General features: G+C 41.4%; 1 protein-coding gene across 8 annotated transcripts in view; it reads right to left on the minus strand.

Moving 5' to 3' along the window:
- The window catches only part of TANC2 (tetratricopeptide repeat, ankyrin repeat and coiled-coil containing 2), a 703,225-nt gene that overhangs the window by 12,632 nt on the left and 666,305 nt on the right, over positions 1 to 24,288 (minus strand). For 7 of the 8 annotated variants that reach the window (XM_077460125.1, XM_077460129.1, XM_077460126.1 and 4 more), the window contains 10 exons: positions 22,280 to 22,388; positions 19,740 to 19,862; positions 19,288 to 19,524; positions 17,994 to 18,179; positions 10,303 to 10,396; positions 9,964 to 10,097; positions 9,759 to 9,882; positions 5,412 to 5,587; positions 3,580 to 3,712; positions 2,773 to 2,802 (listed from right to left, as the gene is read on the minus strand). In XM_077460125.1, the coding sequence (XP_077316251.1) occupies positions 2,773 to 2,802; positions 3,580 to 3,712; positions 5,412 to 5,587; positions 9,759 to 9,882; positions 9,964 to 10,097; positions 10,303 to 10,396; positions 17,994 to 18,179; positions 19,288 to 19,524; positions 19,740 to 19,862; positions 22,280 to 22,388 (1,346 nt within the window). The remainder of the gene's footprint in view (positions 1 to 2,772; positions 2,803 to 3,579; positions 3,713 to 5,411; positions 5,588 to 9,758; positions 9,883 to 9,963; positions 10,098 to 10,302; positions 10,397 to 17,993; positions 18,180 to 19,287; positions 19,525 to 19,739; positions 19,863 to 22,279; positions 22,389 to 24,288) is intronic. The other variant, XM_077460128.1, reaches the window with a different exon arrangement.

Genomic DNA, 24,288 nt, shown 5'->3' on the forward strand with positions numbered 1-24,288 from the left:
TAAGTGATAAAAAATGTTTGCGTGTGACCCCATAAATAAGTGTCTGTTGTCCTAAAAAAAAAAAAAAAACTAATTTATCAAACCATCTGAAACAGAAACGGTCTGTGCTCCCAGTAGCAACCAATTAGATTTGGAGTTTCATACTTTTCATGTAAAACAAAGTTAGAAATTCAAATGGGAAGCACAGGCAGTTTTTTTTTATTCAGACATTTTGACAAATGAGTCTGAACATACAGCAGGGTGTCAGACTGACACCCAGCAGGGTCTACAGATAAAAATGAATTCAAAAAGCCAAATCCACATATATCTTTTGTGCATATCCGTTTGATTGCCTATGCAGCATATGATAATATATGCTTCTAACTGTATGGGGCAAGGAACATGCCATCAGGTAAGGGCAGCCAGTAAATTATTAGCTCAAAACAACCCAAATGTGTTAGTAAATGTTCGCCCATGCTTTTGTTCACATGAAGATATTTTTGTTAAATCTAATTATTAGGGTTTCATAGGACTAAATTAAGCCACATCTATATTTATGGTTAGAAAAAGAATTCAATGAGAACTGCACTTTTAAAACATGTTAGCTTTGCAAATATAACCCCTTACCTCAGCTTTTTCCTCCCTGTGCTGTGAGAGCTGTCATCCCAGGACAATGGAAACATTGATTTGTTTACATTCAGCCTGTCTGCATTGTACAGTATAAAGAGCATCAAGTATGCAGTTCAGAATGAAGTATTACAAGAAAGGACTTAGCTCCACATATCTGCAAATCAATGTCTTGAAAGCTAAGAGCCATAAATGACTACTATTGTTATAGGGAACTGCACTCATGTAATCACTAGTAAAACAAACCACAAACTGATAGAAGCCCTGCATAATAAATAAATAAGTCCTGTCTCCCTCCTCCTCACTACAGACTGTCAACCGTGAAAAGCAAAACGCAAATATAGAGGTTGCCTCCTTATCCCTAGACCGGATTTGCAGGCATTTTGCACTCTACACCTAATGGTACAGACAGGATGATTATAAACAAGCAATGTTAGCACTAGTATTGGCCTTTGATGAGAGTTCTAACACCCCCCTGACCCTTTTGAGCAGCCCTTTAACAGGGTCTTTATGCCGGGAGGAAGGACAGACTTCCGATCCAAGTGATCACTGTGATTGGCTGTCATATGATCGGGAGCCCATCCTGCTGGTTCCTGCATGCTCTGCACAGAAACCACACCTGGTCAGCAAGAGTAGTATGGTGATATTTGCAGAATTTCCAGTTGTCCCTGGGTATATTTAGAGAACTAATGTCTTTAAAAAGTCAACTCGTTCTTCTTGTCAAGCATTTCTTTATTTGTAATACATTAATCTTAAAGTGCTGTCAAAAAAACACAACAATCAGCCCAAGGGACATCACTTACAGTAAGTAGGAAATGTCCCTTGTGCTGTTGCCTCTCCTGTTAGGCAAAATCCTCCACCATCGATGGATAGTTGATAGAACAGTGGGAGTTGTTACAGGCTCTCATCAGGAGTGCCCGACTATGCCCACCCTTGCCACCCAGCTCCTCCATTCATAGAACCCTATACTGCAGCTTCTATGAATGAAACACAATCTATGAATGGGGGGGACCTTTCATTCATCCACCCATTCACAAATCAGAGAAAGTGTCAGCCTTAAGTTTTAATTACTCAAGAATGGTCGTGAGCCCATTCTCAAAACATTTTCTACTACAGTGCTTGGGGGGAGAGGCAAGCGTAATGTGTAAGTTACACTTATCCCAGTGGTGGCCTTGATATGCTGTAGGAAAAATCTCAGCTCTCCTGATGTTCACTTAGTGGCTGCAGAGTTCAGTTTCTGCCTTCTGCTCGAAGTAGACAGGAAATCTCCATAAACATTCTATGCAGCTGAACACTTCCAGTGAAATGTTGCAGATGGACTAGAATCATGCGAGCCTCAGGTGAACAGCAGGCACAGCAAGCGCAGGAAACTATGAAGGATAAATATATCGTACACATTACATTTCCCAAGTGCTTCCTGCAGTCTTTCTGGGAGAGCCCACGCTGTGTGAAGTCTTGGCCATTACTTGAAATCCGTGGTACGGAGAGTGAATGGCCTGTCGGTAACGGCTGTCATAGCCGCTCAGAGATAAGGACTGCAAATCGCTGTACAGTCCACTTACTCTTTCCTGAAAAACAGTTTTTAACATTATCCCAAGTCTACAAACCTCAGCACTTTCTATAATGTCTATAATATTTATCAAAATATTATTTGAAAGTTAACATATCTATATTTAAAAATATGAATGGATTCTAAACATACCGATTTTAAATGTATTGATTGTAAGTCAGCTGTGCATAAGTAAAAAAAGAAAGATTTTCACTTAGGATGTCATTGGATGATCATCCAGTATGTCCGCCTTCCCATAAAGATACGCGTATGTCCATTTTTCATTCGTCAATGGATGGATGAAAAACCGACATATACGGAACGTCCAGGTGAAAGGGGACTTATGATAAAATCAACTGAATCCATGACTGTGTCCTCATATAAAGAGAGACTACTATGGCCACTAAGGGGACCTATATCAACACAGGAGCATCCAGAGTAGCGCTCCAAATTAATATTTCCAAATTAAGAAAACCCTTGGGAAAATGGTGGACGGTATATTACACAAATGGAGTGCAATTTAAACTTAGTGCTTCAGCTATTTCTAGTGCTCGGTCCATGTGCGTAACCGGTGAGTAAGCATGCGGAGCAAAGCTGTGAAGAGAGCAAGTTCTAACCTTTGGGTCGGCTTGGTAAGGTCTGACAGCCTTAAAGCAGCAAAGAAGGTCAGAGTGGATAACAAAACAGAGGGAGAAAGAAGGAGTGTGCCGAGTGATCAATGGAATCAAATTTGGAGGATAAGTAGGCAAAGAGATGGAGGACATTGAAAAGTTGGAATAAGAAAGGAGGGAACAGAGCAAAGTGAACGTGACAGACATTGGGGGGGGGGGGGGGGTGCAGAGTTTAAAAACAAAAAAATAAATAAAGATTGGGGACCAGGAAGATCAACAGGAAGGAACGGGGTGGTGTGGAAAAGCAACAGACAGAGGTAGTGAGAGGGAGCATTGGCGATAAACGGATGGAGTGACGGAGGAGAGAAAACAAACCATGTAGCAGGAGTGAGAGAGCAGCGAGCACAGAAGCTTAATGTCTGAGCAGCAGATCATCAACAAGCAGCAGTGACGGGGCAGTGAGAACACGGCTAACCAGTGATGGACATTACAACACTCAGCGACAAAGATTCCGGCAGCAGTGGGTCTAAAAAGGGATTCTACTGTGCCAGGAACTGAAACCGATTAGAAAACTGGCAAGCTAGTCAGTGATATGGTTAATAGTCGCTGTTTTGGTCTTTGGAATATATAGTAGAGGTGCAATTCTGTGACAGTAATTCTTGTAAGGGTTAGAATATTAAGCTGAAGCTGACAAAGAACATGCAAGCCTGTTTATACTGACAATAAACACAATGGGAAACTTTACATCTGGACATCTAAACTTTGTGTAGGACGAGGGAGGCAGCAAAGGCATGTCACTGCTTTGTCACTTACCTATCTTGGCTCCCTTCTTTAGAAGAGCCACAACAACTGAAGTGTTCCTGCAACCTACAGCTCTGTCCAGTGGGCGCATTCCACTATAATCCACGTGCTCGATCATTGCACCATGGTCCACCAGAAACTGGACCTGTAAACAAACAGGAGCAGATGAACTTCATCAGGACTTGGTAAAGTGCTGGTAACTGGTCTGTACATATTGGTGGAAAGAAAAGTGTACTGAGGTGTGATTGTCTGCAGCAGCTGGAGGGAGACTTCCAAATGGGAGCTAGTCTTCTTACTGAGCACTGAAGAACAGATAAGTTCTATATGCACTGTTCATCAATCTAATGGATATTATACAGAGTGCAGTGGGATCACAGCCCTTTAAATGCAAGTGCTGGAACAGAATCACGCAATGCTTTCAAGAAATAGATCACACTGGGTTAACAAGGCCATGATACTGAGAACTTCCAGGGTATATAAAGGCGCTTGTTCCAGGATACAGAATTTATCTAACACGTTGGAAGGCCTCCACAAGCAGCTGTAATCGGTTATTTTCCCTTATTTTGTGTGTAGAAAGCAGGTCTGAAAGAAAGATCACACAGGGTTCTGCTTTAGAGTTCAAGTAAGAATCGATAGATCCATCGGCACCCGTTGTTCTGGTTAGAGATCAGTCTATATAAATAGCTGACGTGAACTAACCCAATAGTGGCAACTGCCAGGCCATTATAAGCTACTACCTACTCAGCAAATCTGTCTTCTATATCCTATTAATATACATCGCCTTACTTCCTACCGATGTATATCAGATTTTTTTTTTTCTTGTCAAAAAATATTTTATTTAGTACAATTAAATATACAATGCAGATATATTATATAATGTATAATGGCAAATATAATGTTGTTCAGGATTAAGTAATTTGGTAAGAGTACAAAACAATAGATAGACAGTTAAACAAGATGTGATGTATTGTCATCAAACTGTTAGAAGATGGTCACTAAAATGTTCAAAATCGTAAGAGAGATTGAAAGAATGAATAGAAAGAAGCAAAGTGAAGAGCAGAGAGGGGTCCATCAGGTTGATCCAAGAGTCACAGTGAGGTATAGTATGGTCAATGTAATTTCAAATCAACTACCATGGCATTAGGACTGAGACATTAAAAGATGACGATAGGTAATGTTTAATCTAAGGCTGCCGTATTTTATGACATTTGGGAACTTGGTTATGTTCAATAGCCACCATTTTAGAGTGAATCATGGCATTGTTCAATGCCAATGAAGGAGTTTTCCAAGCTTTTGCCATTGTTTGTTTAGCTGCTGTAAGGAGATAAATAAAGAGTTTGAATTGAGCGTGTGTCAGACTATCTGGTTTGAGGTTGAGCAGTGCCGTGACGGGGTTAGGTTGTAAGGGTACTAGAAACATTTTGGAGGCGTATGTAAAGATTTCTTTCCAGTATGTCTGTGCGTACCCAAAATTGTACAACCTCGGAAACAGAGCAGAGAATTGTACAACCTCGGAAACATAGTGCAGAGAATTGTACAACCTCGGAAACATAGAGCAGAGAATTGTACAACCTCGGAAACAGAGCAGAGTAGGTAGGAATATATGTAGCTATCCTAGCTGGTACAAGGTACCAGCGGGTTAATACTTTATAGTTGGTTTCCATCGCTATAATATTAGGGGAAAATTACTTGGTTGTCAACCAGATTTTCGACCGTTCTGCAATATCCATGGTGTGTTCCATGACCTCTTCCCATTTCTGAGCGTCGGTTGGTTTATCTGTGTCAGATTTAACTAATAGTTGGGAACAGAGGGAAGAAATGATTATATCACATGGATTACTCACCACATCAGCATCCCCATAGAAGGCTGCGAGATCCAGGGGCGTACGTCCGTTCTTATCAGCATGGTCAGTGGCTGCTCCATTTTCCACCAGTGATCTCACCACAGGAAGGTGTCCCTTCAGACAGGCCCAGCTTAAAGCTGTCAGACCCTCCTTATCCATGAGGCCTATGGAAGCTCCTAAAAGGAGTAATAAATCGTATTACAAAAGGAATCTAAAATTATTGCTTCGGCCTTCTACAAAGCTTGAGAAGGTCACCATCAGACTTTAAAACCTTGTTTAGAGGGAAGTTTAAAGTTTGGAGAGATATGAATATATATTTACTACATGACAAACTATTCCCAGACCACTACTGGTTATCTAAGAGGATGGCACAAGAGAGCGAATTTCTTTGATGTACAATTTGTTTGATTAAAACATCCCTGATAAGGGACAAGTCACTGCTGATGAGGCATTGGGCTGTTTAAAGTAACAGGCTTGTTTCAGTAAAGAAGCAAACAGAACATTTAACAGGAGCCTAAAACGCCACCTGCTGGCACAAAGCAAAATTCTAATATGTTGTACTGGATTTACTAATTAGCAGATAAAAACTATTTTTGAAAAAGTTATATTTTTTAGCCTTTGACCTTAAAAGAAGGAAATTCTGTATGTACATCTAAAATCAAGTTAATTACTACTAGGTGTTGTGGAACATTTGTATACAAATTCCTACACAGCAAAGTAAAATTTGTATGTACACATTCAGATCAAGCATATGAAAAAATTAAATCTATTTAATCATCATTGGAACAATTTTAGTGGTTAAAGCATCATAAGTTTAAGGAAATTCTACATAAGTTTTGGCCACTTCTTTTAGCTGACCCCACTACCAAGAAATATATCAAAGACTTCCCCGAAGTCACCTTTAAGAGAGTTCTCTCTCTCAAAGATAAACTAGTGCACAGTCATTTTGAACAAATAAATCTGAATGTTAGAAAAGAAGTCAATGGCACCTTCCCATGTGGGAATTGTGACGTTTGTTGCTATGTTAACTCACATACAAAATTTAAACTGCCAAATGGCAGATGGCACTCTATTAGACATCGAGTCACATGCTAAACACAGGGCATTATTTATCTTGCCCGTTGCCTCTGTGGCGGATTTTATGTAGGCAAAACAAAGCGACAATTCTGCATTAGAATCAAGGATCATATTAAACCCATTATTAAAAAGAGAATGGAGACGGCCATCAGTCGGCATGTTGGCCTCTTCCATGCCTTCAATCCCAAATTCATTACTTTCTCCGCACTAGAGCATATTCCTCTAGATTCGAGAGGGGGTAGTGTGGATAATATCCTACTTCAGCATGAAGCTGAATGGATCTTTAATTTAAGGGCCACAATTCCGCCTGGCTTTAATGAAAACCTAAGTTTTAAACCGTTTTTGTGAATCTCTGTCCCGCTCCTCTAATTTTGGTGACCGCCCCTTCTAAGAGGGGAATGTGTGTTTTTTTTTTTTTTTTTTTATTATTAATTGTATTACTGTATAATTTGTAATATGTATGTATTGATTTGTTTGTAATAACTGTGACAACAATAATATAATATTATACCACTGTCTGCAATATTATGATGTGCAGTTTCAGAGAAAAAAAATCCTCCTTTCTATCTATTTATTTTATTCATTTATAATTTATGATCTTTAATTATGATTTTCTTTTTTCCCCACTTTTTTCTTCCCGCCGCGACCGTTCACCTCTCTGGTTTCTCCATCAATGCTGTTCGCACGGACGCCCGGGGGCATAGGCGCCTTGAGTGCCGCTGCCCCTTTTCAGTGCTGCGATGCTCCCTTCCGGTCGGTCGGAGAGATTGGCCACATTTTGGTCATCCCTCCCCTTCCAGCTTTTTCCATCGTCTCTCTGTCCCTCTATGTCTGAGCGGACGGGTGGATAGGTGGTTACGTTCTTGCATGCCGCCACCCCATGGAGGGTTGCGACTAAGGCACTGTCCGTCCCCTTTTTTCCCCGGCCGCCAGCCTGAGGCACTATGGGATTTGTAGGCCTGCCTAGTCTCGTCCTACTGGCGAGCATGCGCACTAGCGCTCCTTTTGTCCGCATCCGGCCGGCTACGTAAGACGCCGGCTTGATGGCAGGGCTTATAAAAAGCCAGCGTGACACTGTCATTCCTTGCTAGCTGCAGCCAAGGGTGACGCTTGATTCTCCAGACCCCGCTCCTTTCAGTAAGTCAATTGTTACATTTCTCTTACATTATCATAGCCGATATTCTCTATTGCCTGAATCTGTTTTCTTTCTTCACTGATTTTTCACCGCTCTGCATAGCAAATTTGCTTTCTTCCTATATGCACTTTTAACTTTTCCCTCCCTTCGGTTGAGGTCTTGTCATGCAGACTCTATATACTTGGGTTACTGTTATGGTTCCTATTACCCCCGCATTTATTCATTTGCTTAAAACCCTATGCTTTGGGGTGTCACTCTTAATTCCCAGTGTGTGCTTATGCGTCTGTGTGTTTATGTGTGTGTATACATATATATACGTGTACATGCATTTTTATGTGTATGTATGTGTATACCTATATATTTCATTTACCCATTTATTCTAATTTTTCCTCTCTGTCTTTTTCTTGATCTGTTGCTCAGTTGGTACTTTGTTGGAAGTGCGTCTTCTTAAATGCTGAATCTCTAACGCTCGCCCATATTTTTACAATTATTCAATTCATGTAAGTAACATATTGAAATAAAAATACTTCCCTACTATGTCTTTCAAGAGGGTATTTACCCCTTTAGGTTGACTTATTCTAGCAACCTCTATATTTATTTATTCATTTACTCAATATTTATTTAATTATTTTAAATCCCTAAAAAATTCTACCTTTCATTGTATACTTTCTCTTATCAGTTATTTTGGGCTGGTTTTTTAGCCCCCTGCGAATCAGCATGGTTGTGGTTAACCCCTGAGGTGGACAATTTTCCTACTTTATCATCTACGTAGTGGTCGAAGGTGGGTGCATGTGTTTTTTTTTTTTTTTCCTTTTTTTCTCTCATGCTTGCACTCATATCTATTAATCTTTTGATACAACTTTGTGATATATTCTGTTACCATATTATTTTGTTTTTTGGTTTAGATTTCGTTGTAATATTCACACATCCCCTGAAGAAGCAACCTATTGCGAAACATGTCGGGATTATGTGTGTCTAATAAGAACAACCACTGCACTGTATTGTCCTGTATTTTTTAAGCATAATCTGCCACAGATTTTAACTTGAAATTCAATAAATATTTGTATTATACATTTTGTATTCCATTCAACTATGTTTATTATTTATTGTTAATTGCACCGTTAAAATCCCTATTCCCTCTCCTGTCTTTTGATCTATATTTAATCATCATGTTTAATATTAAAAGATATTATATTTGGGGAGGTAACATGACAAACATTCAAAAACAATCTGAAGCAAATAGAATGTCCTAAACTTTGTTTACTGCTATCGGAAATTATTAAACTACATTATATTAGGGCCAGTTCACACCACATGCAGCCCAGTGCGTTTTTTTTCTTCATCAAAAACGCATTGAAAGTAGGTTATATGGTTTTCAGTGGCATACTTCACACCAGTGCTTGCAGTTCCAGAAAAAGAAAGTAGAACATGTTGCATTTTTCCTGCACTGGACTGTACCGAAACGCTGTAACACGCCCCAAAAACGAAGTGTAACACACATGTCCTTATATAGGGTCAGTTCACACCATAGAAACACAGTCAGGATGCGTTACAGATGCTTTTCTGCGTGCGTGTTTTTGATGCGTTCCAGTGCATTTTTTCACCCTTAAATAAGGACATAAGTACACAATCTGCTGCTGACTTGCTGCCAGATACCTTCAAAGGTCTAGTGGAGTCCATGCCATGATGGATCAATGTTAGGTGGGTGGTCGTATGTTTTGGTTGATCAGTGTATAATACTGCAGAAAAAAAATGCTGTGTGCTGCTAAAGTGTTCGGGTTTGACTTGAAGAAAAAGGAGGCAACCCTAGCTAGATCAGGAAGCGTGTTAGGACTATAAAACACCTCCTCATCTATGTAACACAGGAAGCACAGCATTGTTTGCGATTTCAGTTCAGCAACGTCAGCTCACTAAAGAAGGTTAGAAGCTTATTGGATTTCTGGCAGACTTGACAGGAATTTTTCCAATTTATTGAACAGATATAACACTTTCAATGGTATATTTTACAGACCAAAGGGCAGCCAATAAGAAAAGTTCCTTATAAAGCTTTACATATGCGTTAACATGCAACTCCTAATCCCCAGCAAATCTGCAGCCCTGGGACAGCTCCACTACAACCACATTGCTTTACTAACCTTGTGCCAGCAGAAAATCCACAGTGGCAACATGTCCTTCTGAAGCAGCGGTCATTAATGGAGTACGGCCCTGCTTGTCTGCCATGCTGACATCTGCACCATGTGTAAGCAGCAAATCAACAATCTGTAAAAGAAAGAACTGGTCAGTCTTTGTATCCAACAATTATTTAGCAATGAAAGACAAAGTGACCATCTGCATTATTACCTGCCAATGTCCCTGTCGGACGGCACTAAATATTGGAACAACACCTCTCCGGTTAGGTTGGGATACGGCAGCCCCTTGTTCTAACAATAGGCGGCAAACCTCCAGCTTTCCACGGCCTGCAGCAGCTGTAAGAGCTGTGACAAGAGGTCGATTGTAAGAACAGGTATGTATAAAAAAAAAAAAGAAGTATAGATTAGAGAAATAAATAATAAGAGAAAAATGGACAGAAAACAAATGATATAACAATGACTGACGTAAATACATTACACTGAAGTGTAGACAACGTTATATTTCAGCTCCAATAAAACTCCCTAAAGAGCACCCAGCCTCATCACTCACCCGTCTCCCCCCACAGACTATCAAAGCTGTTGATCTGAGCTCTCTCTTCCTCTTCTTCATCCTTTTCTGGTAAGTCCAGGAGGTAAGAAACAATCTGAAAAAATAAAAAAGACAGATGTTAAATAGCATCAAAAATCAAACTAACTCAAAAAACTGGATCTACGTCATGAGGTGTGCTTTCCCCAATTTGTTTTACCAAATTATTTCCCATACTGAAATGTAAGAAAGGACATGAGTGAAACTTCTTCAGCAAAGGGAAAAATCCACCCCTAAAACACATTGGGGGTTATTTACGAAGGTAAATTAACATTGCACAACAAGTGCACTTGGAGGTGCAGTCGCTATAGATCTGAGGGGGACATGCATGGAAAATAAAAAACAACATTTTAGCTTGTACATGATTGGATGAGAAAATCAGCAGAGCTTCCCCTCATTTCAGATCTACCCCTCAAATTTACAGCAACTGCACTTCCAAGTGCACTTGTAGTGCAGAGTGGGTTTGCCTTTAGTAAATCAACCCCACTGGCTGCTGTGCTAAACAAAAAAAACGTATGCAGCCGGGAGTTCAGTGACTCACCACTCCAAATATTACAACATATGCCCTGTACACACTGTCGGACATTCCGACCACAAAATCCGTCGGATTTTTTCAAATGGATTTTGGCCAAAACTTGTATTGCATACCCACGATCGGAAAAAGTTGTCGGATAATCCGATCGTTCGGAACGAGGTGACGTCCGTTGCGTACGACGGGACTACGTAAAGGCCAGTAGCCAATAGCTTTCGTCTCGTAATTTATTCTGAGCATGTGTGGCACTTTGTCCGTCGGAATTCTCTACAAACGATCGGAAAAAGTCTGATCGGATTTTGTTGTCGGAAAATTTTAGATCCAGCTCTCAAACTTTTTCCGTCTGAATTTCCGATTGAAAAAGTCCGATAGAGCCGACAACATAATCCGATCTGACCTTTTCCGTCTGAATTTCTGACCGTGTGTACAGGGCATAAAAGGGCCATTGTGCCCACAATACATCATAACTTATTTTATGTATAGGAGAACTCAATTAAAAAAAAAAAAAATGGGATGAGAAAACATTTCAGGAGATTAAAGAACAACTCTCATGATACCTTTAAAAGTAATTACAGGCAGAGCAATGTATAAAGACCTTGTATCGACTGCAATCATTTTCTAGCTTTGTTTCTTCCCTCTCTGCTCTTCCCCTCACAGGAGCCAAATTTGTGGGCGTTACCCTTAAGAGCACAGCTGCCACTACTACTTGTAATAATATTGAAAGGCCATTCGCAGTGGCGTAACTAGAACCTTCAGGGCCCCGATGCAAGAAACCATGAAGGGCCCCCCTGAACCCCAGCCAGGGCCCTTCCCTCAGAGTCTGGCAGTGGAACTCCAGGGCATGGTCACAGGTATGACCTTTGTGAGCCCTGTAGTTCCACCACTGGTAGTTTTTTATTATTATTTATTTTTTATTTTTAGGTGCCCCATTGGGGGACTGTCCCTAGGCAGGATGGGGTCCCCGTCCCCAGAAGAGATGAGGTCCTTTTCTCCAGGGCAGATGAAGTTACTGCCCCATGGTGAGAAGGGGTCCCGGTCCCCACGTAAGAAGGGGTCCCTGTCCCCAGGGGGAGATGGAGGGGGTATGTAATGGTGTGTGGGGGATGGGGTTCTCTCACTCACCATGACCAAGCTGTAGGCCGCGCACTCATCCATGTTGGCCTGGGCTCCATCCAGTGTGCTGGATGGGCGATCAGCATATCTCCCAGAAAGACCTTTCATCATCTGTGTATGACGGGGGAGGAGGGGGGCTGGCAGACAAGCCTGCAGGTGTCCTCCGGGGAGCCGGCTCTCATAGGGCTGCACTGCATCTGTGTGCTTAAAGTTTGTTTACCCGGGAGAAGTATGCAGTGCAGTGTGGGCCGGACTCGGGGGAGAGGAGGCCGGACTCGGGGGAGGGGGGGCGGGACTCTGGCCGGGCAGAACAGACATCGGACTGAGCGGCAATGCATGGAGCAGGAGAGGGGTACTCTGAGGAGCCGGCTGAGGACACAGGTCATGCGGGGAATGCACAACTAAAGAGCAGCCAGTGCGATAGTCGAGCATGGAGCTCTGCTAGTCACCCTCCACCTCCAGCCACCCGTGTGCATGGTGCACTGGTACCCCTAGCTGCCTATGCTGCTGCTGGCCATATGTAGAGGGGGCTGCATGGGCCCCCTGCATCACAGGGCCTGGTTGCGGTCGCGACTGCTGCACCCCCTATAGTTACACCCCTGGCCATTCGCTGTACTAAAAACTTAAACAAAGCAAACTTACTAATTAGCCACAATCTGTATAGTGCATTAGAAAGTGGAGCCTTGTTCTGTCTCCCCAAACCTTTTGCCTGCACCTACACAGACTGAGCACATGTCAATAGCACAGGCAGAGCTTTCCCCGGGCATTCCTACAATGGTGTATCCCTTACCCCCTTCATTCATGTGATCACATTTGTCTCATAAAAAACGCAGAGAGGGGGAGACAAGAGCCAACAATGAAAGCATCTGTCTCTTTTAGATAGTGTTGTCAGAGATGGGGGGTCATGTTGAATCTCTACTTGTGCTACACCTCAAAGCATGGGATAAGTGCTATACCCACACTGGGACAGCCATAGAAACCATAATGAGATTTCTTCTGTAGGCCTCTTGCACACCACTTTCTGAATGTTTATGGAACAATGCACACACCTGACTAAGGATCAGAAAAAGTGTTCAGTATAGAGCTGTGAAATAAGAATTGAGTGCAGTCATTTTCACACAAAGCTTGTATTGACAGGCTTTGGGCTTGTGTCAGTGGCATTAGTTTGAAATCAGTTTGAGACATCTGAAATCATTGAGAATTCATTGACCGGTGCAGTTGACCTCTTTATGACCTGCCGTTGACTGCCGTTGGTCTGCATTCCTGTGCAATTCTGCACGGTGAGAGTTTTTCAGGCCATTTATTGGAATGGGCTGAAATCACACCAAAAGTTGTTCATGTACTACTTTTCTTTTACAAATATGTTTATTAGAGAAAGCAAAAGGAAGGTACCATAACGAGATCTAAGGTACGTTACTTACTTCCAAAAGTAGAAATGTGTTGTTTGCAATCACAAAAACAACAGCGTTAGCTACAGAATATATTAAGAACTCTAAACAGTGTGGTTGATGCCACAAAATGTTGTTAGACACGCACTACTTTTCAAAAAACGCACTGCACCAGATAACATAGTACTGCGATACCATGCAATCTTGAGCAGGTAAATGCACCGCTTTGCGATCTGTGTTTGAGGTGCACATCCAGTGCGTTTTAAACACATGCAGGAAACGCACACAGAGCGTGGGTTTCTCACTCTGCGTTCTGGTTTGAATGAGCCCTCAAACATATTTTGCTCATCTATAGACTTCTAGGGGAACGACGTGAACAAAATCCCATTGACACAGGCACATGGTATTAAAAACAGTTTGGCAGAGCAGGTGTTTTATCAGATTTGGCGACCCATCAGAATGTGTAGCGGAAATGACGTTCCGTCACCGCCATCTTGCTACACCCGGCACTCCTCCATAATAAGGATACACTGAGAAGGGGGAAAGCGGACATCTTGTTACACCCACCGGAGTTTTGCATTTATGTTTAACAGTAAAGTAAGTTTATATACTGAAATACTGTACTTAGAACTCTGTATTAACGTTTAGATATTGAATTTTTAAAGCAGCGAACTTCTGTCAGATTAGCAAACCTGTGAGATCTGCAGGCTCACCGCTGCTTTTAAATTTCTAAATCTCCAGTCAGAGGGAGCTCTAAGTACTGTATTTCACTATATAAACTCAGTTTACTGTTAAAAATAAATGTAAAATACAAGTCTTCCAGTGGGTGTAACAAAATGTCTGCTTTCCCCCTTCTCAGTGTATCCTTATTATCCACTTCAGCTCCGGACCAATAAACACCTTAAGGACCAGAGGTCTTTTTGCAATTTCGCACTGCGCTGCTTTAACTGGTAATTGCGCGGTCATGCAATATTGCACCCAAACGAAATTTGCGTCCTTTTCTTCCCACAAATAGAGCTTTCTTTTGATGGTATTTGATTGCCTCTGCGATTTTTTTTTTTTGCGATAAAAATGGAAAAAGAGCGAAAATTTTGAAAAAAAAAGATATTTTCTTCTTTTTGTTATAAGAAAAATCGAATAAACTAAATTTTAGTCATACATTGAGGGCAAAATTTATTCAGCCACATGTCTTTAGTAAAAAAAATGTCAATAAGCGTATATTTTTTGGTTTGCGCAAAAGTTATAGCGTCTACAAACTAGAGTACATTTTCTGGAATTTACACAGCTTTTAATTTATGACTGCCGATCTCATTTCTTGAGGTGCTAAAATGGCAGGGCAGTACAAATCCCCCCCAAATGACCCCATTTTGGAAAGTAGACACCCCAAGGAAATTGCTGATGGGTATGTTGAGCCCATTGAATATTTATTTTTTTTGTCCTAAGGGATTGAATAATGACAAAAAAAAAAAAAAAAAAAATTTTTTTACAAAAAGTTGTCACTAAATGATATATTGCTCACACATGCCATGGTTATATGTGGAATTGCACCCCAAAATATATTCCGCTACTTCTCCCGAGTATGGCGATACCACGTGTGTGGGACTTTTTGGGAGTCTAGTCGCGCACGGCACCCCGAAAACCAATCACCACCTTCAGGATTTCTAAGGGTGCAAATTTTTGATTTAACTCCTCACTACCTATCACAGTTTCGAAGGCCATAAAATGCCAAAATAGCACAAAACCCCCCAAAATGACCCCATTTTGGAAAGTAGACACCCCAAGCTATTTACTGAGAGGCATGTTGAGTCCATGGAATATTTTATATTTTGCCACAAGTTGCGGGAATATTACAAACTTTTTTTTTTTTGCACCAAGTTGTCACTAAATGATATATTGCTCACACATGCTATGGGCATATGTGAAATGACACCCCAAAATACATTCTGCTGCTTCTCCCGAGTACGGGGATACCACATGTGTGGGACTTTTTGGGAGTCTAGTCGCGCACGGCACCCCGAAAACCAATCACCACCTTCAGGATTTCTAAGGGTGCAAATTTTTGATTTAACTCCTCACTACCTATCACAGTTTCGAAGGCCATAAAATGCCAAAATAGCACAAAACCCCCCCAAATGACCCCATTTTGGAAAGTAGACACCCCAAGCTATTTACTGAGAGGCATGTTGAGTCCATGGAATATTTTATATTTTGCCAAAAGTTGTGGGAATATTACAAACTTTTTTTTTTTTGCACAAAGTTGTCACTAAATGATATATTGCTCACACATGCTATGGGCAGAAGTCAAATTACACCCCAAAATAAATTCTGCTGCTTCTCCCGAGTACGGGGATACCACATGTGGGGGACTTTTTGGGAGCCTAGCCACGTACGGGACCCCGAAAACCAAGCACTGCCTTCCGGATTTGAATATAAAATGCTATAAAAAACAAACTAACCAGAGTCACCCGTAACACTTATACGGTGATCAGTGGTGAAAGGGTTAACTAGGGGCAATCAGGGGGTTCAAATTTTTATTAGGTAGTATATGGGGGTCCCTGGCGCTATATAAAAACCTGACGGGGAACCTAAATAACTAACTGGCTAACCAGCGTCACCAGTGACACTTATACTGTGATCGCTGGTGAAAGGGGGTGAAAGGGTTAACTAGCAGCAATCAGGGGGTTAAAACCATTATTGGGTAGTATATCGGGGTACCTAGCGCTATAAAAACCTGGCGGTGAACCTAAAAAAATAACTAGCTACCTAGCGACACTAGCGACACTGATGCAGCGTTCAGAAAAATTATCGCTTAGTGACACTGGCAAAAGGGGGTGAAAGGGTTAACTAGCGGAAATCAGGGGGTTAAAACCATTATTGGGTAGTATATCGGGGTACCTAGCGCTATAAAAACCTGGCGGTGAACCTAAAAAAATAACTAGCTACCTAGCCACTGTAGCGACACTAATGCAGCGATCAGAAAAACGATCGCTTAGTGACACTGGCAAAAGGGGGTGAAAGGGTTAACTAGCGGCAATCAGGGGGTTAAAACCATTATTGGGTAGTATATCGGGGTACCTAGCGATATAAAAACCTGGCGGTGAACCTAAAAAAATAACTAGCTACCTAGCGACACTAGCGACACATGCAGCGATCAGAAAAATGATCGCTTAGTGACACTGGCAAAAGGGGGTGAAAGGGTTAACTCTAGGGGCAATCAGGGGGTTAAATCTTTATTGGGGGGTGATAGGGGGCTACCCTGGACCTAACACTAACTGTCCTGACAGTTTTTACTGTCACAACTGACACTGAATGCATTGATCAGTAAAGAAATGATCAATGCAATCAGTGACACTGTGACTGGGGGGGGAGGGGGGGCGAGGGGGCGATCGGGGGGGGTTTGTGTGCCTGTGTGTACCTACATGTCAGTGTAGTGTTGGTGCACACTTACTTTTACTCTTCTCCTCGTAGTCCGGTCAAAAAGACCGCCCCGAGGAGAATGACATCACTTCCTCCTTCCTGTGTAAACAATACACAGGGGAGGAAGCTTCTCATTGGCCAGGAGCGATCCAGAGGGGGTGGCCGAAAACCAACGGCCATCCCCTCATCACGGAGCGCTCCTGGACCGAATCGGACCGCCGTAAACAGCGGGAGGGGGTCCGATCGGACCCCCCACCCGCTGGAAGGCAATCACGTAGATGTACGTGATTGTGCCTGCCTGTGCCATTGTGCTGACGTACAATGGCAATACGGCGGTCCTCAAGTGGTTAAGGAGGAGTGCCGGGTGTAGCAAGATGGTGGCGACGGAAAGTCACTTCCACATTCTGACAGTCACCTAATCTGATGAAACACAGGCAGTAATGTTTACACACGGCTAACTTTTGGGTCTCAAAAAAAATTACCAACTGACAATCTGGTGCTTCCTTTTTCTTAACATGGCACCTAACATATATATAGTCTTTACACCAACATTTGAACACTGCTCATGTGGGCTACTGGCGTATCCAGGATATACCACTGTTCTGTTTGAGGTTGTTTAAAAAGTAGAGAGATATTGACTGCTATATCTAAAGCTATTTAGCCAGGATCCCTACAGTCACCACAGGCCAGGAAGACGTTCACTCTGAATAGGTAAGTCATTACCACTGAGACCAGATCTAATCTTCCAATGCAGATTTCATTAATAGAAAATAAGCGTGTGGAAACATAAAATAATAAAACAAATCAAAGATAAAACCAAACGATTCGCCGCAGATCTCTGGCAGTAAAATTCTTAGATTCTTGAATATCAAGATATTAAGAATTTGGGAGATAAAAACGAGCGTAGGTGTTCTATCAGAGGCTATATAGATAAATCTTGTTCTATATTCAGCTTCAACAAACAGTGGGTCTTGTTCAAACCTGATTGTTATTTTAGTGTTAGGAATACTCCAGGGGGTACAAAAACAACAGCCAAGAAAATAGTGTTAGTCCGTTCTAACATGTAGCAAAAACCGCGGAGTGAGGCACATTCATTTCTAATCACTTTGTAATAATATATTCTTCTTGTACAATGAACCCCGGGGGACCCTCTCCCACCCCTGACATTTGCTCTGCCTTTCTTCTTGAATACTAGATCTTCTTACCTCTGAGTATCCCATGCTGGCGGCTGCAATCAGTGCTTGCTGGATGGCCTGGCTCTTCTTTAGGACTCCCGACTGCTGTCCAGCCATAGTCCAGTCACACTGGATGAGGTATTTCACTACCTCCAGGTGGCCCCGGAGAGCAGCGTGGACAAGGGCACATTGCCCGTTCTTATCCAAGAGATCCACCTGCAGGCCCAGACAAACGGAAGGAAATAATAAGAGGAGGAAGAGATCAGATTTTTTTTAATGGCTTAGTGAACATGAACCAACGAATACTTGTTACATTCTGTACGGTTTCCTTATTTTCTTTTTTTTTATGTTGCCATGTCATCTGGCAGTCAGTCAACTGTCAAGTGAACAACCTGCAGGCTTGGGCAGGTTCCCAGGCACCAGGTTATGCGGGGGCGAGGACAGAATGTCTGTGCTGTATGCAGCCCCTAGATATCACCCCCATGGTTCTACCTGCAGGAGGGTGCTGTGAGCATGGCATGTAGAACATAATACAGCCACACAAAACTAAAATATACCATCTAATTAACTCCTGGCAGCACAAAATTACATTCTCTGCATCATTACAGTTGTAGGACAGGTATTGATAAATAAAACGTTCTGTGACAAGATTTCAAAGCCACCAAGCTTATGTATACGCAGAATTTTAAATAAGCCCATTATTGCAGTTATTAATAATCAAACATAGGCACAATACTTCGTATTATCTCTGTAATGACTTAAAACAGTGTGCAGGCCAAGGGCTTGCAATGGCAACATATTAATTTGATCAATGGGTAAATGAGCTGCCATACGCTTTGTTATTCATCAATACTTATACAGGGTTATTAGCTAACCTTATACCCTACTCAAGGATCCAAGAGGCCCGAGTTTTTGCAGGCATTATCATATTTTACAATTTTATCCTCATCCTGTTTTTGGTGCACTTTGGAAAGTTGTTGCTTTCTGTGTTATGTGATATTCATGTTATGACTGAGTTGTACTGTTTTACCTTTGCATTACTTCAATATGTCTATATCTAATGTATAGAGTTTGTATCTCATGGCAATCAATAAATTCCAATTAGGTTCACCAAACTATCCTGTTGCTACCACGTGCCTCACTCAAAGTCCCGCCCCTTTGCTCTCTCCCCTTTCTTGAACGGGTAAATGTTATGGTGACAAAATGATATTATGGTGATGCCAATAGTGTCACCTACATTTTAGATGACTTGCAGGCCCACCTTTAGACCCTAACCAGTGCTAAACCATTTTTATTCTCTTGTAGCAGACTTGTCCACACTCACCTTAGCCTTCCTCTTACACAAAAGCATGGCAATAGTCAGGTGACCTGAAGCAGCAGCATACGCTAGAGGGGTCATTCCGCTCTCAGAACTGGCATCCACATTGACAGAGAACTCAAGCAGCAGAGCCACCATTTCTGTGTATCCCAGATGGGCCTGAACACACAGGATGGGGGCATTGTTCAGCACCTCTGTGCGGTAATTAACATTAGCTCCACCCGTGATCAGGAGACGGCTCACCTAAGAAATAAGAAATACAACAGAGATTAATAAGGGACGCAGAAATATTTTTACACAGGAATTTCAGTGCAGGAACACAAAGAAATCCTAAAATAACTTAAGATTGCACCAACTAAAAACAGTTTCAGCTGCTCCAGCAAACCATAAAAAAAACTGAAATTTTTGCATGTAATATATTTGCAGATATGTGATCCGTATACAGAGCTCAGGCCCACCTTGATGTTGGGAGTGTAGAGATTTCTGAGAGATGCAAGGGCCATGGAGAGGCCATCTGTGCTGTATGATATCCACAGGGCTTGCAAGATGGATGAGGAAACGCCGACTTTCTTGCTGAGACCCTATAAATACAGAATTATGTCACTAACATTTACTGTGAAAAATTCACTGACAAAACAAAAAAAAAAAAAGAAAGAAATATGACCATCTGTTTTAATACAAAAGGGAACCGTGTATAACTCCCAAAATATTCTTCCCCTGAACCGAACTCCCCCCATGCCTCTTTCCTTCCTAACAATCTCTCTACTTTTTCTTTAAAAACATTTATTGCCCAATTATTACACTAACAACATTATATTAAAGTCACCTTTTATATGGAGTAATCATGGGATTCAGGAATTGTGTTCAGGTTGTACTTTCTTTGTTTTGACTGGTGACCTACCAAAATAGTGGGAGAGATTTACTAAAACTGGTGTAGCTGTGCATGGTAACCAATCAGCTTCTAACTTCAGCTTGTTCAATTAGGGTTCGACAAAACCTAGAAGTTGATTGGTTACGATGCACAGCTGCTCCAGATTCTGCATGCACCTGTTTTAGAAAATCTCCCCCAGTATCTCTTTAAGGCTGGGTTCACACTAGTGCAAATTGGATTCAGGTTTTCCGGCATCCAATTCGCATGAGAGGCGATTATAAATGGCTCTCGATGGAGCTGGTTCACATATCTCTGTGGTGGCTCCGGAGCGTTTTGCAATTTTTCTTTGGCTCAGTTTCAGGGCCTAATTCAGGCACAAATTCGGCCCCGATTCGTCCCTGAAAGGGAGAACAAGGACGCACCAGACCCCCTGCTGCGAGCTGCATCTGGGTGAACCCAGCCTAAGTGTGATCTACGTGGGCTAGCCAGAAAGTAATGAGAATATTTTATTTTATTGAAAAATATTACAATTGAACATCGTCTTCTTCAAAGTCGGCACCTTGCGAGTGTACACAACGACCCCAGAGATTTTTCTATTCTTCATAGCATCCCTGTAAGTCTTCAAGTGGGATGGCATTCAGAGCCTGCATAGTTGCTCTTTGGACGTTATCCATACTATAAAAATGGTGTCCTTTCAAACCCATCTTCATATATGGGAATATGAAAAAGTCACAAGGAGTCAAAGCTCTAGGGTGGATAGAGAATGCACCGTGATGTGTTTTTCAGCCAAAAACTCCCTGACAGCTAAAGAACTTTGACTCGGTGCATTGTTGTGATAAAGTATCCAAGTTGAGCTGATCTCAGGACACACTCAAAAAACTTAGTGAGCGTATACCAACAAACAACTCAAGTGACTGAGAATTTCCAGGTAACATTTTTGATTCACGGTTTGACCAGTAGGTATGTATTCCTTATGGACAATTCCACCTGAATCAAAAAAATAATAAATCAATGAACATTGCTTTGCTTACGATTTGCTCATTCAAGCCCTCTTGGGGCAAGGCGACAATGGTTTGTGATATTTTGAACTTTGTTTCGGGATTGTACTCAAACCTTGAGAATTAATCTCCCGTAATTACTCGACTCAAAAAATAAATAAAAAATCAGGCTCTCTTTCCAAACGGGCCAACGGGTCTTGGCAGACAACTTGACGGTGTTCTTTCTGATCAGGTGACAAGTTCTTGGAACAAGTTTTGCACACACTTTTCTCATGTTTAAATCCTGAGTCACGATTTCATTAACAATTGACTCTGTAATTCCCGTTTCCACTGCAATCATTTTGATAGTGAGCCGGCGGTCATGGTTGAGAACAGACCTTTTTGACAAAGAGGGGTGTCCTGATCCTTGTTCATCTTCAACACCTTCTTGTCCTTCCTTGAAGGCCTTGTGCCATCGATAGACTTGAGCAAATGATAGCACAGCTTCTCCATAAGCGTTCCTCACCATTTCCAAAAAGTTTCAGATGCACTTTCACCCGATTTTAAACTGATTTGACACAAAATTGTATTGTGTACGGCTGTTCCAAACCCGCTTGAGTTTTTCTTAATACAAGGCACTTGAACGGGGTGTCCCAAAAAAGAATGTCTCGACACTGACAGGGCTGGAATGCAACTAATTAGTGTTCTAACGTACACCTGGTACCCCCACCCCAAGTGACCTTGTCCAGCTTCTCTCTTAACAGAGCCCTTCTCGAGTTTAGGAACTTAATTCTCATTATATTCTGGACACACCTCATATAATCTGTACCAGTGTGGTTACCAAACAAAAGTATTAATGCTATCACATAAAAAAAAAAAAAAAAAAAAAACACACAACAAAAAAAAACAATATGGTACTAAGGATGGTATAACCATTTTTGGTTTTATCTAGTTTTATCTGGAAATCATGTACCACTCTTGTAATGGCAAGGGTGTGCTTAAAAATGTTGGTGATAAAAAGCGCTCCATCTCATAATGTTAGAAGTTTTGCAATGTGAGTGACTTTGTAATAGGAGGAGGAGAAAAAGCAAATCATCATAAAGAGCCTGTGGATTTAATCACGGTAGTGTCCAGTTAGTGCATTTTGTACCTTGAAGATATGTGCTTTCAGTATGTGGTGCCCAAGCTCTATTGTCTGCTGCCTGTTCAGCTTCCCTTCCTGACGAGAGAACCAGAAAGCCAGCAGGATATGTCCACTCCTGAGGAAGACACACAGTGTTATCGCTTGAATGCATCAGTGACTCCACATGATCTTTCATAGACAAACTAGAACATCTGACTGTATGACCATTACCACAGAATGGCGCATAAATAAAAACAATGAAAGCTCAAATACATTTCCTAATTCATGCCCTAAGATCCTATCAACTATTCACAAAAAAGGGATTCTAGAAATGATAGCATGCACAGATAAAGCACAAAAATATTTTTAGATATTCCTACCATTGTTTATATATATTTATCTCCTAAATAAGAGCTTCCACTGGAATGACACTATTATTCCATGGGATACACAAATACGGTAGTGGAAAATTTCTGAACACTTTGGGAGCCAACAGGCAATTCTTAAGAGCCAGAAGCTTAGGCTACCACTTACAACCTTTGAGAACTTAGCCAGCTGTCATTTGTTTGGCTTAAAAGTAATTCAAGAGTAATGCCGCGTACACACGATCAGAATTTTGGCCAGCAAAAGACCGATGAGAGCTTTTCATCGGAAAATGCGACTGGGCGTATGCTCCATCGGAATTTAGCTGGCCGAATTCCCGCCAGCAAAAAATTGAGAGCATGTTCTCAATTTGTCCGACGTAAAAACTTTCTATCGAAAATTCCAATCGTGTGTATGCAATTCCGACGCCCAAAAACTCACGCATGCTCAGATTCAACTAGGAGATGGAAGCTACTGGGTATTGAACTTTCTTTTTTCTAGTCCCATAGTCGGTAGCATCTCACCAAACCTGAAATTTTTTTTTTAGAGGATGCCCAAAATCTGATTTGTATCTTGGTGCAGACTTCTGGAAAAATCAGTGAGCCAATCAAAACTGCAGGAAATGACATGGCTGGGGGGGGGGGGGGGGGGGGGGGGGGTACGCTGTATAATATATTTGTACAGAACACCTCCAGGTTGCCATATTGCATTTAAAGGAAAATGACTGCACTGCAACTTGAAAAGAAAAGGTCAATTTTTTTAAATAACAATATTACATGTGGCTTGTGTCAAAATTGTATATGCTATATTATTTTTTCCCATGAAAGTGGAGTTACCCTTTAAATCAAACCTGTACTTTAATGCCTCCCTCCTTAGCAAGACATATTCCCTTCATCAAGGTTAGTATGTGCTGCTGGAAAGAAGGCGATTAAGACTTCAGCTCTCATACCTGTACAGCCCTTATGGACCGGAGATCTTTTTCACATGTTTGAAAAATTTGTCATTGCATAACAAAAAAATACATACATGTTTGGGGCACATACTAGGCTTTCTTTTGGCAAAATTTATTCTCTATGTAATCTATAAACAAAAAAGTATTTTTATTTTTATGTTTTACTGCAAATAAAAAGAATATGTTTTATACCCCAGAGTGGTTGAAACCATAATGTGCAAGATGTGTTAGGTTTTTATACTTTACAGGCAATCACATCAACAAACCTCTAACTGCTACTTGGCACTGTTCTGTTTTCTGATCTATGATCCTGAATATAAACAGAATTGCCGTTTGCTCTTCTGAAATTGTGATAGAAAATTCTGCCCTGCTAAATTATGTGCATCGCCAGTGGAATGTGACAGATGTTAGAGCTTGCATTCCAGATGAAGGCCTTACACTGGTGTTAAGCATCTTACTGGCTTGGGTCAAGCATCATGGCACCACAATAGAAGAGGTTAAAAACTGATTACTTTATATAGCAGAAATATTACAGACCTGATACAAGTAGTAAAGACTAGGCCATAAGAGTTGAGACAAAGACTTAAAGCAGTTGTAAAGGCAATGTTAAAAAAAAATTAAAAAAATAAATAACAAACATGTTTTACTTACATGCTCTGTGCAGTGGTTTTGCACAGAACAGCTCTGATACTCCTGTTCTTGGGTCCCCTGCCAGCGCTCC

This window comes from Lithobates pipiens, unplaced genomic scaffold (assembly GCF_037356315.1).
Source record: "Lithobates pipiens isolate NorthernLeopardFrog02 unplaced genomic scaffold, aLitPip1_a1.2 Scaffold_28, whole genome shotgun sequence".
Taxonomy (NCBI): domain Eukaryota; kingdom Metazoa; phylum Chordata; class Amphibia; order Anura; family Ranidae; genus Lithobates; species Lithobates pipiens.